Below are 15,141 nucleotides of genomic sequence, written 5' to 3'. Positions count from 1 at the left end.
CCTTTGCAGAGCTGCTGCAAAGACTGTTCTCCATGCATAATGCATAGAAGCACATGCCTAACCTAATTTTTCTGAACCCGCCTGTCTGCAAGCTTCAATAATTATTACTGAAGGTTGTTTTTTAATAAAAATAAAAATAAAAAAGTTGTTTCTTTAAACATAGGGGGGGAAAGAGGTTTGCCATCAATATTTTCAAATATAAGTGCAGTCCTTCCAGCTGTTTCGGCTAATTTATACCGGCACATTATAGCACATCAACGTAAATGCAGCCTTTATGCACAAGTGTGTCTTAAAACATTGTCTTAGGGCTTGGTTTTAAATCTGTAGATCTTCATTAGGCTCTTCAATTGTATTTCTTTTAATTGCATTGTAATAATATCTGCAGGAATTGGGATGGGGATGAGAATAGAGCAGGCATAGGCAAACTTGGCCCTCCAGATGTTTTGGGAATACAACTTCCATCATCCCTGACCACTGGTCCTGTTAGCTAGGGATGATGGGAGTCGTAGTCCCAAAACATCTGGACGGCCAAATTTGCCTATGCCTGGAATAGAGAGTCGAACACTAAAAGGGGGAGCTGGCAATATGAGAATATTGCATGTGTGTTTTGCCTCATATCTCTGCAAATGCAATAAAAAAAAACTTTTTCCAACAAGAAAGCTGAAAGCTGAGGCTTATAAGATCCCATTGCCCTCTTCCTCTCCTCCTGTGGACTCCCATAATTGTGTCATGCTCCGAGATTGGTTGTGATGAAGAATGGGCTCATAAACATACATTTAACATAGGCAGGGGTTGCATTGTCCGAACTTTGTGGCCATGCTGGCAGTACTACTTGGGCGCATGGGTTGATTTCTGGAACCATCTGCTGCATTGCACAGTCTACTGTTGCATTCTGATGTTGGTTCTTGGTCTGAAGGTTGGCTGTGTGGGTTTCGGCTATAGTGGGAAGTTGTGGATTGTGGCTTCCTTTCTTCTGGCTCTCCCCCCCCCCCCCAATTTAGAATTTTATTGCCAAGGACTCATGGGGCACCTGTTGGAGAGCAATGTGGGTAGGATATGGGAGCAGACAAAGAATTGGTTGGCCAAGAAGGGATGCAACACAGTGAAGAATTCCGCTTTTCCTAGTTTCCTCTTCGAGCTCTGTATTTAACTGATAATTCCCCTCAAATTCAAGAGGTCAAGAGGCTTTCTGTTTCATTTAAAAGAAAATGAAAATGACCTATCAGGCTCCTGAAAAGACAGTTAAAGTCTATACAGTACCATTCAGCTGTGCCCCCTAACATCTTGTCGCTGGGATATGTTGTGTCTAAGGATTCACACTAGTTTTTGGGGTTTTTTTTAGCAGTTCCCTAGCATAAACAGGATGTTTCCAATATTTCACACACCTTGCTCGTGCAGCCAGAGTTATTGGATACCAGATCACATGATGTGCCTCCTGTCAAATTTATGATAGGACTTTAAATGAGCCCAAGCAGTGTTAAAAAGATAAGCGGAGTGATGTGTTTGGCGTGAATTGTCTTGCTAAAATGTGAGCTGAGAAAATGTGTGATTATTTCAGTCACATTTCTGCTTCGTACACCAAAATATAGGTGAAATGAAGCCATACAAATTAGGGTGTTTCCTTGGCTGGTTACTTTGGTTACTGTTTCTCCCTCCCAGCATTTTAAAAGAACACGGGATTTTTGCATTGTGCTTGCGTAACTGATTATACAGGGAAGGACTTGTGAGGGCCTTTTAACCAGTTTGAATGCACATTATGCTATAATCACATATTCTGCTGAGCTGGCCTGCTGTTTGCCCACAAGTCTCATTGAAATATATTGTATCTACAACAAATATGTAACTGTGCCTCTAATGACAGCCTCATTCACCACCCGTCTCTTTTTCTAAAACTGTAGGTACACTTCACTTTGTTCATTTGAGTTTTGGGCCGTGAACAAAAGAGATGAAGAAGATCAGCTGGATTCGGAAAAACTGGCTCCTTGTGGCTGGACTGTCATTTGTCGGTGTCCATCTTGGGACCTATTTCATTCAACGAGCCGCAAAGTCCTCTGCTAAATCAGGCTTGGAAATTAAATCAAAGGGTCTTGACTAATGAAGCAATCTCTGCACCATCACATTGGTAGCTAGCATAGCAAGTGTGCATTTGTTTTGTCATTGACTCCATAGTTGATTAAATGTGCTTTGTGGAAACGGAAGCATATCCTTTTTTCTTTTTCTTCTTTTCCTTTTTAACATTTCCATAAGTACCGAGAAGAAGAGACAACTATACAGGGTGTAGTAAGTCCTGACTGGAATCTTACCTGGGGGGGGGGGGAGGAGAAAAATGTCTCGCCTCGATGCTAAAAAGCCCTCGTTGTGCACCAGCGAACCTTTGACTAAGGAAGCCATTAGCTGCATTCTGTCTGTGTTCAGTGAAATTGTCAAGTCTTGCTATGGCCCCACAGGTAGGTTTAAACAGCTCCACAATGGTACGGGAGGATATGTCCGCACCACATCGCAGTCATCTGCGTTGCTCGCTGGCCTCTGCATCACCCACCCGGTGCTCAAACTTCTGACAGCCTCCGTGCAGAGCCACCTCTCGCGTTTCGGCGACTGCGGCTTATTCACGGCCATTCTCTGCTGCAGCCTGCTTGAAAAAATCCGAGCCTTGGATGTTGCTCCGTTCACTTCCATTAAAATCTGCCAGCACCTTTTGAGCCTGTGCATCGACTACCTCTCATCCGAAGCATGCGGCTGTAGAGTGCCGGTGGATTTCGGCAGCTCCAAGATCCCTCTCGGTTTGGTGCGCAGTGTGCTGACCAGCAAACGTGCCTGCATGCTTAGCAGGAGCGAGGCGGATCATATCAGCACTCTGGTGCTGAAGGCCTTTGTGCTGACCATCAGCCCACAAAACACGGAGACCAGCGTTGCGTTCGGGAAATGTCTTTATATACCTGTGAAAGATAGGAGAGCTATGGATTCTGCGGTCTACCCTGGACTTCTGATTGAAACACCCGACTTGAATCTGACCACAGAGCTTCCCATCAGAACAGCTCCTTCGTGCGCAATCAAGATGGCGCTTTTCTCTCTGTCCCTGTCAGGAGACTTGTCCGACACGGGAGAAGGAACCATCTTTGTTCACCGAAGAGTGTTTCTGGAAGAAGAAGTCTTAGGCCAGTTGCTTAATTTAGGCAGGCAAATGGTAGACGATGGTGTGAGCCTTGTGGTGTGCCAAAAAGTTATCCACCCAGCCTTGAAGCAGTACCTGAGGGAGAAACGTGTTCTGGCTGTAGAAAGAGTTGGGGTGGCAGTGATGGAGCCGCTGAAGCAAATGACAGGTAACAAGCAGGTTTTTGTTCTTTTCTAAGCATGTGAAAATGCCAAAATAAAGACTTTTTAAAAGGAGTTTTCGATCTTGAGAGGTTCATGATGTGCATCTCGGGGAAGAGTAATGCTATAAGCAGAATTCTTGCTCGTGACAATTCCTCCGATGCATTGCATTCCATCCCCATGTGTTGGTTTGTTAATGAGGGTGCACCATTCAATTATATGGCATGTAGCTAATGGTGCACATGGCTCTTCATTGGCTCTGCTGATGCAGCCCAACTACAACGGTGTATACTCAAAACTCAAAAAATTAGAATATCATGGAAAAGTCCATTTATGTTTTCATTAGCTACTGGAGTTTAATATATGAGAGAGACTCATGACATGCAAAGCAAGATATGTCAAGCCTTTATTTGTCATAATTGTGATGATTATGGCATACAGCTGATGAAAACCCCAAAGTTTAAATTGTTAATTTGGGGCTCTCATCAGCTGTACGCCATAATAATCACAATTATAACAAATTAAGGCTTGACATATCTCGCTTTGCATGTCATGAGTCTACCTCATGTATTAGTTTCACCTTTTAAGTTGAATTACTGAAAGAAATGAACCTTTCCGCGATACTCTAATTTTTCGAGTTTCACCTGTAAATTTAGTAGACGGCAATAAGAATAAACAGTGATGATGCAACCCAGTTTTTGTAGAATTTGGCTAGGCTATCAAAGGTGAGCAGGCGTTCAGCCTCTGAGAGAACTTGCTTGCATGCTCCCATTTCCCTTTTGTACCTGAACTCGGCAGCGGGGTAGTTTTCACAGACGTAGCAAACCTAGGTCTAGACCGGAAGCTTGTTTAGGCCAAGGTAAGGGCCTTTTAGGCTTCCTCCACATGAAAAGGAGTTCACTTTTTGAATAAGAATTATATATCACGGGCGGGCATCAGGATTTTAGAGATGCTTAGCTAGGGCCTGGCCAAAAAAAAGTTGGGAACCACTGGTCTAGACACTAGCCCCTTAAGAGGGCACGTGGTGGTGCATATAACTGACGGCAACATTTTTCGGCCCAGCCCTCTCTGGGCAAACTTGTGGGCAGAGGAACTAATGTGTATGTTACCTTTCGTACAGCAGGCTAGTTTCTAAAAACTCCTTTTCCATGCAGGCAAGCAAGAGCCCTTACTGGAATTCAAGGATTTATTATTTTTTATTATGATAAATTTTTAAATTAATCTTTATTGATTTTAGTTACACATATTAAAAAATATTTACAGTCTCAACAATACAAAGAAAAAGAAAAAAAAGGTTAAAATTGGTTTACGTAACCAAACTTCTCACATACAAGTCTTCCAATCTTTCTTAATGTACTTTCATTACAGTGGTGCCCCGCTAGACGAATGCCTCGCTAGACGAAAAACTCGCTAGACGAATGGCATTCGTCTAGCGGAAGCTGCCCCGCAAGACGAAAAAGTCAATGGGGCTGCCTCGCAAGACGATTTTTTTTTCCGTCTAGCGAAAACCGCTGTTTGCATTGGTGCTTCGCTAGACGAAAAAATCGCTAGGCGAAAATACTCGCAGAACGAATTATTTTCGTCTAGCGAGGCACCACTGTACATCATTATTTATCTGCACAGTTTTGATCTTTATTTCTCATTCATTTATCTTCAGTAGTATCCAATATTTATTTAATTACAAGTATCACTCTAGTTCTGCTAATATGGCCTTATTATTACAGTATATTCTTATGTATTCTTTAAATATTTTCCATTCGCCTAAAGTTTTCTGCTTCATTTCTCCTCTAACTCTTCACTTTTTAAGTCGCTTTAGCCCAGGGCGACTCAAAGCAACTTACAACCAGACAAAAAAAAACACCCCAGACAATAAACCCCACTTAGATGCATTAAAACCAAGAGGGAAGAGAAACGTATCCCAGCTAGGCAAAAACACTGAAGGAGGGCTCCAAGCAGGACAAATGAGGGGGGTGGCCTGGGGAGAGTGAGGCGGAAGGGGGCATGACCTCTATGGTAAATTCCTGAGGGCCAGATAAGAGAGGCGGGGGGCCACATTCCCCCGGCCTGAAGTTCCTCATCCCTGGGCTGGAACCCAGGGGAAGAAGAATAAGAATTAAGAGAACCATATACAATATGATATGAGCCAACCCTTACATTTTGAAATAAGTTTTTGCCCGGCGCCTCAAGGTGTCTAATGAAGGCGCCAGCCAAACCTACCCGGGGAGAGCATTCTCCAAACAGGGTGCCACTGCAGAAAAGGCCCGTTCATACTTTTGCCTATGAAACTTGCTCAATTCACTTGGGTTCCATGCAGTGCTACGCGCAATATTTGTGAGATAATGCCCATGCCGTCACTTCCTCTCGTTTGAACAGGTGCTCAGCCAATGCCGTCTTTGCAATTTCTGGCCCCTGCTTGCTACGGCCGCCTGAAGGACTTGCGGGCCGAGTCGTTTGCGTCAAAGCGGTTCTTGCATCTGATCCCTGACGACCCGGTTGTCTGCAGCTTGGTGCTCTGTAGCAGGAACGAAACTGCATGGGAGGAGCTGAGGGTAGGTGTGACCTCTTTAAATATCGGCTGCAATGCCTATTCTTGGAGAAGCATTCGAGGGGGCGCATCATTAAAAGTTTGGGGGAATCTTCCAGTCCACCAGTGCTTACGATAACAAAGGAGGCCGTTTTCGAGCAGTAATGGCCTTATGCTCTCGGGAGTCACAACATTGCGTTTACGATTGGGGTCTCTTGAGCAAATTTGCATAGGTAGCAAAATCAGCTGCAGCTGAGCAAGACTTTTCGCCTAAATCAGCCTTCCGTAATGTGTTGCCTCCCGGTTGTGGTTGGTCTTGGGTTCAAGTCTCTGCTTAGCTGTGAAGGTATCCGGGTGACGCGAGCGAGTCAGGACTTCGCAGGCTCAATCAGCTCACAAGGTTCAAATTCAAATTCAAATTTATTGCGGCTATAAGCCCATAAAAATATAAAATATGGAAGGTTGTTGTGGACAGAATGGGATATGCCTTATGCCTGCTACACAGAGCTCCTTGAGGGAATGTGGTGGATGCAAACACAATGAGCGCATGGCTTTTTGTTTGAGATGGGTTGCATAAGGAGATCTCCACTTTAAAACCATTTCATTTATTTCACCTGGATTTTTCTCCCTCGGCTTATAAAGTAAATAACAACAGGTCCTTTGCTTCTTTCCTAGCTGGCTTGTCAAACGGCGGAGCATGTTTTGCAATTAACTGTCTCCAACCCCTGGGTACTGTTAGGTGGCGGCTGTACAGAAACTCATTTGTCCTCCTACATAAGGCACAAGGTATGCTGAGATCCGCGTGGCTTTTTAAAGCTGTTTAATGCACTTAAATCCGCTCAGAGCATTGAGGGTTATTGGTTTATTGGCGGAGGTGAAACACCTTACCGAGGCTCTAAACGTCTGCGATTCTTAAAACCCTGTACGGTTTGGGGATTTTGTTGCTGCTGATGATGTTGTTTAAATCCAAAACAGCATGGGCGGGCTGCCAGGAAGGGTAAAGCGAAGGAAGATGCTCGCTCCTTCCTTCTTTATTCCCTTGTCAGTTCAAAATTGCCTCCCACACAGAGAAAACTCCAGCACAAAAACCTTCCCATGTTCTTTTCACCCCCGTTCAGAGGCAGGGGAGAGGAAGGTATACAACTTCCCCCTATCTTCCACCTCTGCCCTGCTTGGGAAGGTAATTTTTGGTCTGGAAAATGACAAGAGAAAAAAGCAGGGTCTCCCCCACCTTGCAGATATCTTCTCCGATGAGCATGACTGGACTACAAAGCAACACAGATATCCGTGTGTTACTGAGTAGTCTGAGCCATATCTTCCTCCTGCCTGTATTGCTCTTTAAAAAAAAAAAAGTAAACGCACAAGCACTTCTTAAAATCTTATCCGATCAGCGCAGTCTAGTGAAAGGCCTCAGCCTCATTTACTGTCCTATCTGTTTTGTTCATTCTTCGGTATTACGTAAATGGCTGTTTGAAAAATTCTTTTCCTGCTGTAAATTGAAACTGTGTGGAATGATTTTGCCTTCATAAAGACGAGATGTTTCTTCATCACTTATCTGATGTGTAGTGTAGTGTCTGAATAATAAAATTAATCAATTACTTGTATTATTATCATCATTAATAATAATATTGCAGAATGAACCCTGAGTTGTTGTTGTTGTTGTTGTTGTTGTTGTTGTTGTTATTATTATTATTATTATTATTATTATTATTATTATTATTATTATTATTATCCTGCCCATCTGGCTGGGTTTCCCCAACCACTCTGGGCAGCTCACAGCATATATTGAAACATACCATCAAACATTCAAAACTTCCCGATACAGGGCTGCCTTCAGATGTCTTCTAAAAGTCAGATAGTTCTTTATTTCCTTGAGATCTGATGGGAGGGCATTCCACAGGGAGGGCGTCACTACCGAGAAGGCCATCTGCCTGGTTCCCTGTAACTTCGCTTCTCGCAGTGAGGGAACCACCAGAAGACCCTCAGAGGAGGACCTCAGTGTCTGGGCTGAATGATGGGGGTGGAGACGCTCCTTCAGGTATACTGGGCCGAGGCCGCTTAGAGCTTTAAAGGTCAGCACTAACACTTTGAATTTTGCTTGGAAATGCACTGGGAGCCAATGAAGGTCCTTTAGGACCAGGGTTATATGGTCCCGGTGGCCATTCCCAATGGTGAAGGTAGTTCTGTTAGATTGCAAATCACCTGAGTCTCCTGCTGCTGAGTACACAGTCCTTAATAGTTTGGATCCAGACTTAATCATACTCTTGAGTAAACCTATTAAAATAAGAGTACTTTTGTCAGTCCTTGTGACTATTTTTTTATTGTGAATTTAAAATAGTACAGAAAGAGGAAGAATAAATAATCATTAAACTCATTCATGACGGACTTCGTTCCCATTGATTTACTTTGAATATGACTAAGTCTGGAACCACCCCAGTGACATTTACTAATAAATAAAAGTGAGTGGAATTGTAATTAACATTGTTTTCCAGGCAAAATATTAATTTAAGACACTTGCATTCTAAAAATAATGCTATTGTTGCTTTGCTTTCTCTGGCTCTAACCCTATGCAGAGGCTGTAATCCTCTGCTCAGTTTCCTGGGAATAATACAGCGAGACTTGCCTCTTAAGGAAACAACGCATAGGATTGCTCTGCACGTTGAATATCTTTGTTTTATATCTTAATCATAGCATGCTAGACCATGGAGTAACAATAGTATTCTTAACCCCACCCCCTTCCTATTTTTAGAGTTGCGCTGTGACATGCAGCACCTTGGAAAATTTGTGCTGCTCCTGGGCAGAGTTCCAGTTGGTGGCCGATTCCTTTTGCGGCTCGCTAGAATCTGTGTCTCGCTGCCTAGAGCATGACGGCGGCGGCGTTCTCACCGATACGAAATGGGGACATTTTTGGAGTGTCCCACCTGATGTTCCTAGTGGGTCCGATTGGTGTGACGTAGTTCAGAGGTGCGGCTGTGGCCTTTGTGACCCTCAGCAAGGCCTCGATTGGAAGATTCTGCAGTGCCGCTCTTGTCCTTTCCCCCCGCAAAGTTGTGTTGGCGAGTCTTCCGTAACCTCCACCGACAATCCCGTTCTGGACTGCTTTGCGGCGAAAAGGAATGGCCTACAAGTCGCCGTCGAGATGGCCAGTCTGCTTTTAGATCTGTCCTATATCGTGGAAGATCGTAATTAGGTTTCGTTTGCGAGCGTTTCTGTGTTCCATATGTGTGCTGGCATTAAGTGCCCCCCCATCCCATCCCATCTCCTTGCACCCACCGAAAAACCTGTCTGGAGGAAGCAGTCGACTTTGCACAAGGAGCTGCAGTAGGAAAAGCACATCAGCTCCTCCCGCACACCTGAAGGCTCTTTGCACATGCGCAAGATCTCCTTTGGATCCCTGCCTCCATGCTTGGGGTGGTTGCTTTAAAAAATGGGAACAGACGGCTGCAAAAATTGGAACAAATCAAAACACGTATTTTTTCCTTTTGAAAAAATAAATAAATCCTTATTTAATAAATACATTGTAATAAAACCTTTCTCTGGGAAGTATTACAGACTGATGGGCCAGAATGCAGCGTTGCAACGGTGGCAGTTAATGGAGGTTGGTTACCTTACTTGGCTGATAAAATAACAGCTTAAAAACATCCGATGGGTTAGTCATGTATTAAAAGCAGGTTACGAAATGAACCGTATGTCGCATGCAATGTCAGCTGTAGAATTCCTGTATCGCAAGGCACCTCGAAACATCGGGTGAATCTATAAAGCCAATATTAGTAAGGGGATGCTTCGATTCTGCTAAAATTGTCGAAAGACGCAAAAGGCGGTATCCAACTATGCATAATTTAACGGGCGCAATAGGACCTCCACTTCCTCTCCTCCCCCTTCTGTGTGCACCCCTCCCAATCTGCTCTGGAGGGTCCCACACATGGTGGGCTGCAGGGAACAGGAGAGAAAGGAATTTCCGTCAAGGGCATGGAGTTATGTTGAGCAAGTGGAGCTGGAGTTTTGTACACGGCTCCAAATCTCTTTTCAGGCCTAATTCATGATGCAAACATCTAGCTTTTCCTGATGTTGTTTATGTTTGATGGCTATATTTTGTCAATAAAATGACATCTCTTCTGGTTGCTGCTGTTATCAATTTCTTTGGAGGCCAATACGGATGGTTTCCTTACTAGAAATTAAGAATAAATTTTTTTTGTGTGTGTGTGTGTGTGTGTTCCTTATAGGCTTTTAAATTAGCCATTTTGAATTCAGTAATGCTGTATGGTTGAAGATGGCATCTGAAGTAGTAATCCCATATATTATGTTAATTTCCTCAGATAATTATCACCATACCCGAAACCTAGATTTCGAAAACACGATTCACTAGTTGAAGGCTGCAGTTGTAAAGTCTAGAATTAATTAATATTAATTAATTAATACCCCTCCCCACTCCCTCACTATATTTAAGGGTCTGGTGACTTCTGTTTCAGTGTATCTGAAGAAGTGTGCATGCACACGAAAGCTCATACCAAGAATAAACTTAGTTGGTCTCTAAGGTGCTACTGGAAGGAATTTTTTATTTTATTTTGTTTAGTCTAGAATTAAAATACCTAAATGACATCCATGATATTGCAGGAAAAGTAGAAGTCTGGGAACATAACCCTTAATTGTTGAACAGACTTTTGATAGAGAAATATATGCATTGTTTGTTGGCCAAACTATCTTTAAACGGAACCAGAGCAGAGGTTAACCAGCAGCCACAGACTTAAATATCTGCACTCCTACAGCTGAATCAAAACCCAAGAGGGCTTTGTAGGTGGAACGCTTAATGGCTCCCTGTTCCATATGTCAACCGCATTTTTTAAAAAAAATAAAATAAAGGTGATGATCAAAAATGTACAGGGACCTGTTGTTTAAGAGGGGAGAGAGATTTTTTTTTAAATCCCGTGGGGCATGACCAAGTCATTAAGCTTCCTTAGTGCAGCTCTAAATAAGAACAGAAATTATTTTCTCACAATATCCTTTTTTTAAAAAAAGCAAAAATTAGAACCAAACAAGTTGCCACAAATAACATTTTTTATTTGTCCAAGTGGAAAAAGTGTTGCCTCTATTTTTGGAACCGTGTTGGGTTGGTGGGTTTGAATGGAGAAAAAAAGGCATGCTGGAACATCCTAACAAATATTCGCTTGGTCACTTCGAAAAGCATACTGTACCATCTGGCAGCAAGCAGTATGATGTCAAATAATCCTACTAAATAAAAACAAAATCAGCAGATGGGGGAAGGGACGTGCAAACTCTTACTGCTGGCTTCTCTATTTTTAAGTGTTGATGCATTTAAAGCAGGCCTGATTACTATAAACAACTCTGCTTTTGATTTGCAATTTTTGAAAGGGAAGGATACTGCCATTATGCAGACAACGTCCACCTCTTGCCTTTCTAGGTCCAGCATTCTAGTAAAACTGCCCTGAGACCCCCGGGTATAGGGCAGTATATTAATTAAATAATAATAATAATAATAATAATAATAATAATAATAATAATAGGTATTGAACTTCATGCTTGGCACCAGGTTCTTTCATAGCCCATGTCATACAGTTCCAACAAAATTCATCCAGCTGCCAACCATGTCCCCATGGGAGGCAGGAACGTTTGCTCTCCTCCAGCTCCAGAGGATGGCATGTGTGGGCATTTGCCAGTGTCTGCAAACCAGCAGAAGCCCCCCTGCCCTAACGTAACGGCGCTACCGTTGCCACATTCTGCAGAAAACCCCAAGAAGAGCAGTGTGCAGCTAAATAGAATTGTCGGTTTGTATGTCTAACCCCGTGGTCCCGAATGTGGGGCACATGTCCCACGGGGGCGACAATTTGATTTTTAAGGGGGGGGGCAATTCAAGAATGAGTTATTAGCAGTGAGTGCATTGCATTTATTGCATTACGGACAATATGATCATGCTAGTGAACTGTTGATTAAACCAGTATTGGCAAATCGGCCGGGTCAATCTGAAGCCTACTATACCAAATATCTTCTGGATGACAAGTCCAATGATATCACAGTGGCCATGGCAAAGTTAGTTTCTTTCAGTAGTCATAGGAATCAAAGATCAACATACCCATGACTTACCGTATATACTTGCGCATAAGCCGACTTTTTCAGCCCATTTTTTGGGCTGAAAAAGTCGCCCTCGGCTTATGCGCAAGTGAGGCGGGCGGTGGGGAAGGAAAAGCAGAGAGAAAGAGCTTCTCTCCGCTTTCCTTGGGTAGGAAAAGCAGAGAGAAAGAGTTTCTCTCCGCTTCCCTCCCCCCCCACCCCACCAGGAAATGCGCAGGATGGAGATCTGAGAGCGTCTTCTCCGATCCCGCAGGGATGGCAGGATCCCATCCCGTGCGTTTGCAGCTGTCTGCGAGGTCCTAGCGCCTCCAGACACAAGCTAGAAGGGTAAAGACGCCTCTGCCTCCACTCACCAGCAGAAAGGCACAGAATGGAGGATCGGAGAAGCACTGCACAATGCTTCCCCCTCTGTCAGTTGGGGGGGGGAGAGAAGCGGAGAGAAGCTCTTTCCTGCAAAAGGCACAGGACAGGATCAGAGAAGCTGGGGGCATTGGCTTGCCAAGGGTTAAAAAGGATTGAGTGGGATTCCTAGAGAGGTCAGGAAATACCAAGCCCACCTACAAAAGGAGGAGGGGGCCTTTGTCTCTCTCTTCTGCATGTGCTGCATCCCTGGCGCCTCCTGAATCCAGTGAGTCTCTGCTCATCTTGCAAAGGGTCCATTGGGGAGAAGAGGGGGTCCCTGGGATGAAGGGGAGGGTGCAGGGAGGACCCCCAAGTCAAGGAACAGAGGCTCTTGCCCCCCTCCTCTCTGCAAAGCCCAGGAGGAGGCAAGGTCACAGGGGCTCTGCAACTCTTATCTTCCTTTGGATCCATTCACAGCTTGGCTGTTTGGGAAGGGAGGGTTCTTTGGGGAGGGAAGAAAAGGGCCTGAAAATAAACCCCCTCACACTCAGGAATCAGTCCCATTTATTGATAGAGGTTGTAGGGGGATGGAAATATTGGACATAAAATACACCAAAGAAATAAAAAGGAAAGCCTAACTGTTGGAAGAGGGGAGGGGGCAAATAAAAGAAAGCGCTTATTCCTGTGGTGCAGAGTCAAGCCTATGGAACTCCTTGCCCCTGTTTTTCTTTGAAATAAATATTCAAAAACATTTAATCTACTGATGTCTCAATTAATGTAATTTTATTTATTTTTAGTTTTGAAATTTACCAGTAGTTGCTGCATTTCCCACCCTCGGCTTATGCGCAAGTCAATAAGTTTTCCCAGTTTTTTGTGGTCAAATTAGGTGCCTCGGCTTATATTTGCGTCGGCTTATACTCGCGTATATACGGTAACAAATAACGCTTCGGTCTCCCTTCCCTGGGGGCGGCGTTCTGTATGGATCTGCATTCTGAAACCATGTTATGGACCCATGTTATGGGTCGTTGGACCACAATAAAGATGATGATGATTATTAACAGTGAATGGCCTTTTAGGTTTCCCCCATGTGAATAGTTCGCTTTTTGAATAATCAGAATTCTATGTCATGGTAGGAAGCATCAGGATTTTAGAGATGCTTAGGTGGGGCATGGTCAAAAAAGGTTGGGAACCACTGGTCTAACCTCTCCTGGTTAGGGAGGACAAGGGTACCATGACCGAGGGCACCCCAAATCCTGGAGCTTGCACTGCTCCCCCACTATTATTTATGTCATTCTGGGGGTGCAATCTGCAAGTCACCAAGAGTGATTGTTGGGAGACGGATGTGGAATAAGAGTAAAACCATTGGGCTGGGGAACGAGCTGGTTGTAATGTAGCTCATACTTTAAGATATCCGTGAAAACTTCCCTGCATTTATATTTGTATTGCAAAGACCTTGTGAGGTTTGCTGGAGTCGGAAGCTAGTGTTAGAGCAGAACGTGCTCTGACTTCTGAACAGTGAGTTGACGGCCCAGGTCCTTTCCTGGAACGTACAGTGTGTGCTTGTGCAGATAATCTAGGATTTGTTGCTTCAGAGACAGAGAGGTGTGATTCCCTAGGTGACATGTTCTCTCGAGAACTACTAGTACTGGAGAAACTTGTGCAAAGGCATGAGGAGAGAGGCGGGGTACAAAGCACCCTAAAAGGGCCCTGATCCCAGGGACACTGAATGCCAGTGCTGCTTTTTGGTGGCTGCACACACACACAAGCACTGCCATGTCCAGCTATCAGTACAAATCAGTCCGCCAGAAACTCAACGAGGTTATGCAACAGGAACTAAGAGATATTAAACAGGTCTCCGGTTTTTCAAAGAACAGTTAAGCGGTCTACCTGTTTGTTTGTTTTTCTGTTGACCTCGACAGAGAAATAGACATGGGGGGGGGGTGATTTTGCAACGAAAAATGTCAGGAGTGCTCAGCACAGCCGGAAGAATCGCAAAGTGACCGCTCTCTCTTCAGCAGTTCCTACTTTTGCTTGTTTGTATGAAACTAGGCTTCTTCTTCAGCCAAACCAGAGTGGGGAGGTATTTGGGGCATCGTAGAAAAGCCCAATATGGAGGACCACGGTGTGATTTCAGAAATGTGTAAAATATGATTGCATTATCGAAACGGAAAGTTTTCTCTCATGATTCGTGAGATGGTATTGTAGGATGGAATCATGGGATGCATGCGTTGAACTTGTTCTGTGAACCGCCCTGAGACCACCGGGTATAGGGCGGTATATAAATTCTTTTTTCTTTTTTTTTTACCTCTGCACCACGAATTTTTATTTAGTTTTAAAAACAAGACAAACACCAACCTTTAAACACTACAAACAATAACAAAAAATACAAAAACACAATACGAAAAAAACAGAGAGAAAAAATGCAAAGATGATATTAAACATCAAATTTCCTTAACATCATTTGTTGACTTCCTCACATCCTCACCTTCTGCGTTCACTGAATATCATCCTTAGTAAGTTCTTAACATTTTAAACTCATCTTCACTAACTAATCTATATCTAACTCTATTTTCCTTATCACAACTTCTGTCTGCTTCTATACCTTATACAGTGGTGCCCCGCTAGACGAAAATAATTCGTTCTGCGAAAATTTTCGTCTAGCGGGTTTTTCGTCTTGCGGAGCTGCAATGACAGCCGTGCTCCGCAAAACGAAAAAGAAAAAAAAGACGAAAATTTTTCGTCTTGCAAGGCAGCCCCATAGACTTTTTCGTCTAGCGGGGCAGCCTTCCGCTAGACGAATGCCTTCGTCTAGCGAGTTTTTCGTCTAGCGAGGCATTCGTCTAGCGGGGCACCACTGTATTAATTTCAAATCTGTA

General features: G+C 43.8%; 1 protein-coding gene across 1 annotated transcript; it reads left to right on the top strand.

Moving 5' to 3' along the window:
• Positions 1-2,319: 2,319 nt before the first annotated feature.
• MKKS (McKusick-Kaufman syndrome) lies at positions 2,320-9,953 on the top strand. The gene is made up of 4 exons (XM_033142860.1): positions 2,320-3,320; positions 5,686-5,861; positions 6,512-6,622; positions 8,586-9,953. The coding sequence occupies exons 1-4, from the start codon at positions 2,327-2,329 to the stop codon at positions 9,024-9,026; spliced, it is 1,722 nt and encodes a 573-aa protein (XP_032998751.1). The 5' UTR covers positions 2,320-2,326; the 3' UTR covers positions 9,027-9,953.
• Positions 9,954-15,141: the final 5,188 nt, after the last annotated feature.

The sequence above is a fragment of the Lacerta agilis genome, chromosome 3, assembly GCF_009819535.1.
Source record: "Lacerta agilis isolate rLacAgi1 chromosome 3, rLacAgi1.pri, whole genome shotgun sequence".
NCBI classification, from domain to species: Eukaryota; Metazoa; Chordata; class Lepidosauria; order Squamata; family Lacertidae; genus Lacerta; species Lacerta agilis.
Note: the sequence above shows the minus strand (reverse complement) of the source record. Positions and strands in the feature narration are given on the sequence as shown.

Excerpts from the sequence above, each read along its gene's own strand:
- MKKS (XM_033142860.1), top strand. The coding sequence starts at position 2,327 with ATGTCTCGCCTCGATGCTAAAAAGCCCTCGTTGTGCACCAGCGAACCT. Across the intron at positions 3,321-5,685 it reads GCCGCTGAAGCAAATGACAG|GTGCTCAGCCAATGCCGTCT; the intron begins GTAACAAGCAGG and ends TCGTTTGAACAG. Across the intron at positions 6,623-8,585 it reads CCTCCTACATAAGGCACAAG|AGTTGCGCTGTGACATGCAG; the intron begins GTATGCTGAGAT and ends TCCTATTTTTAG.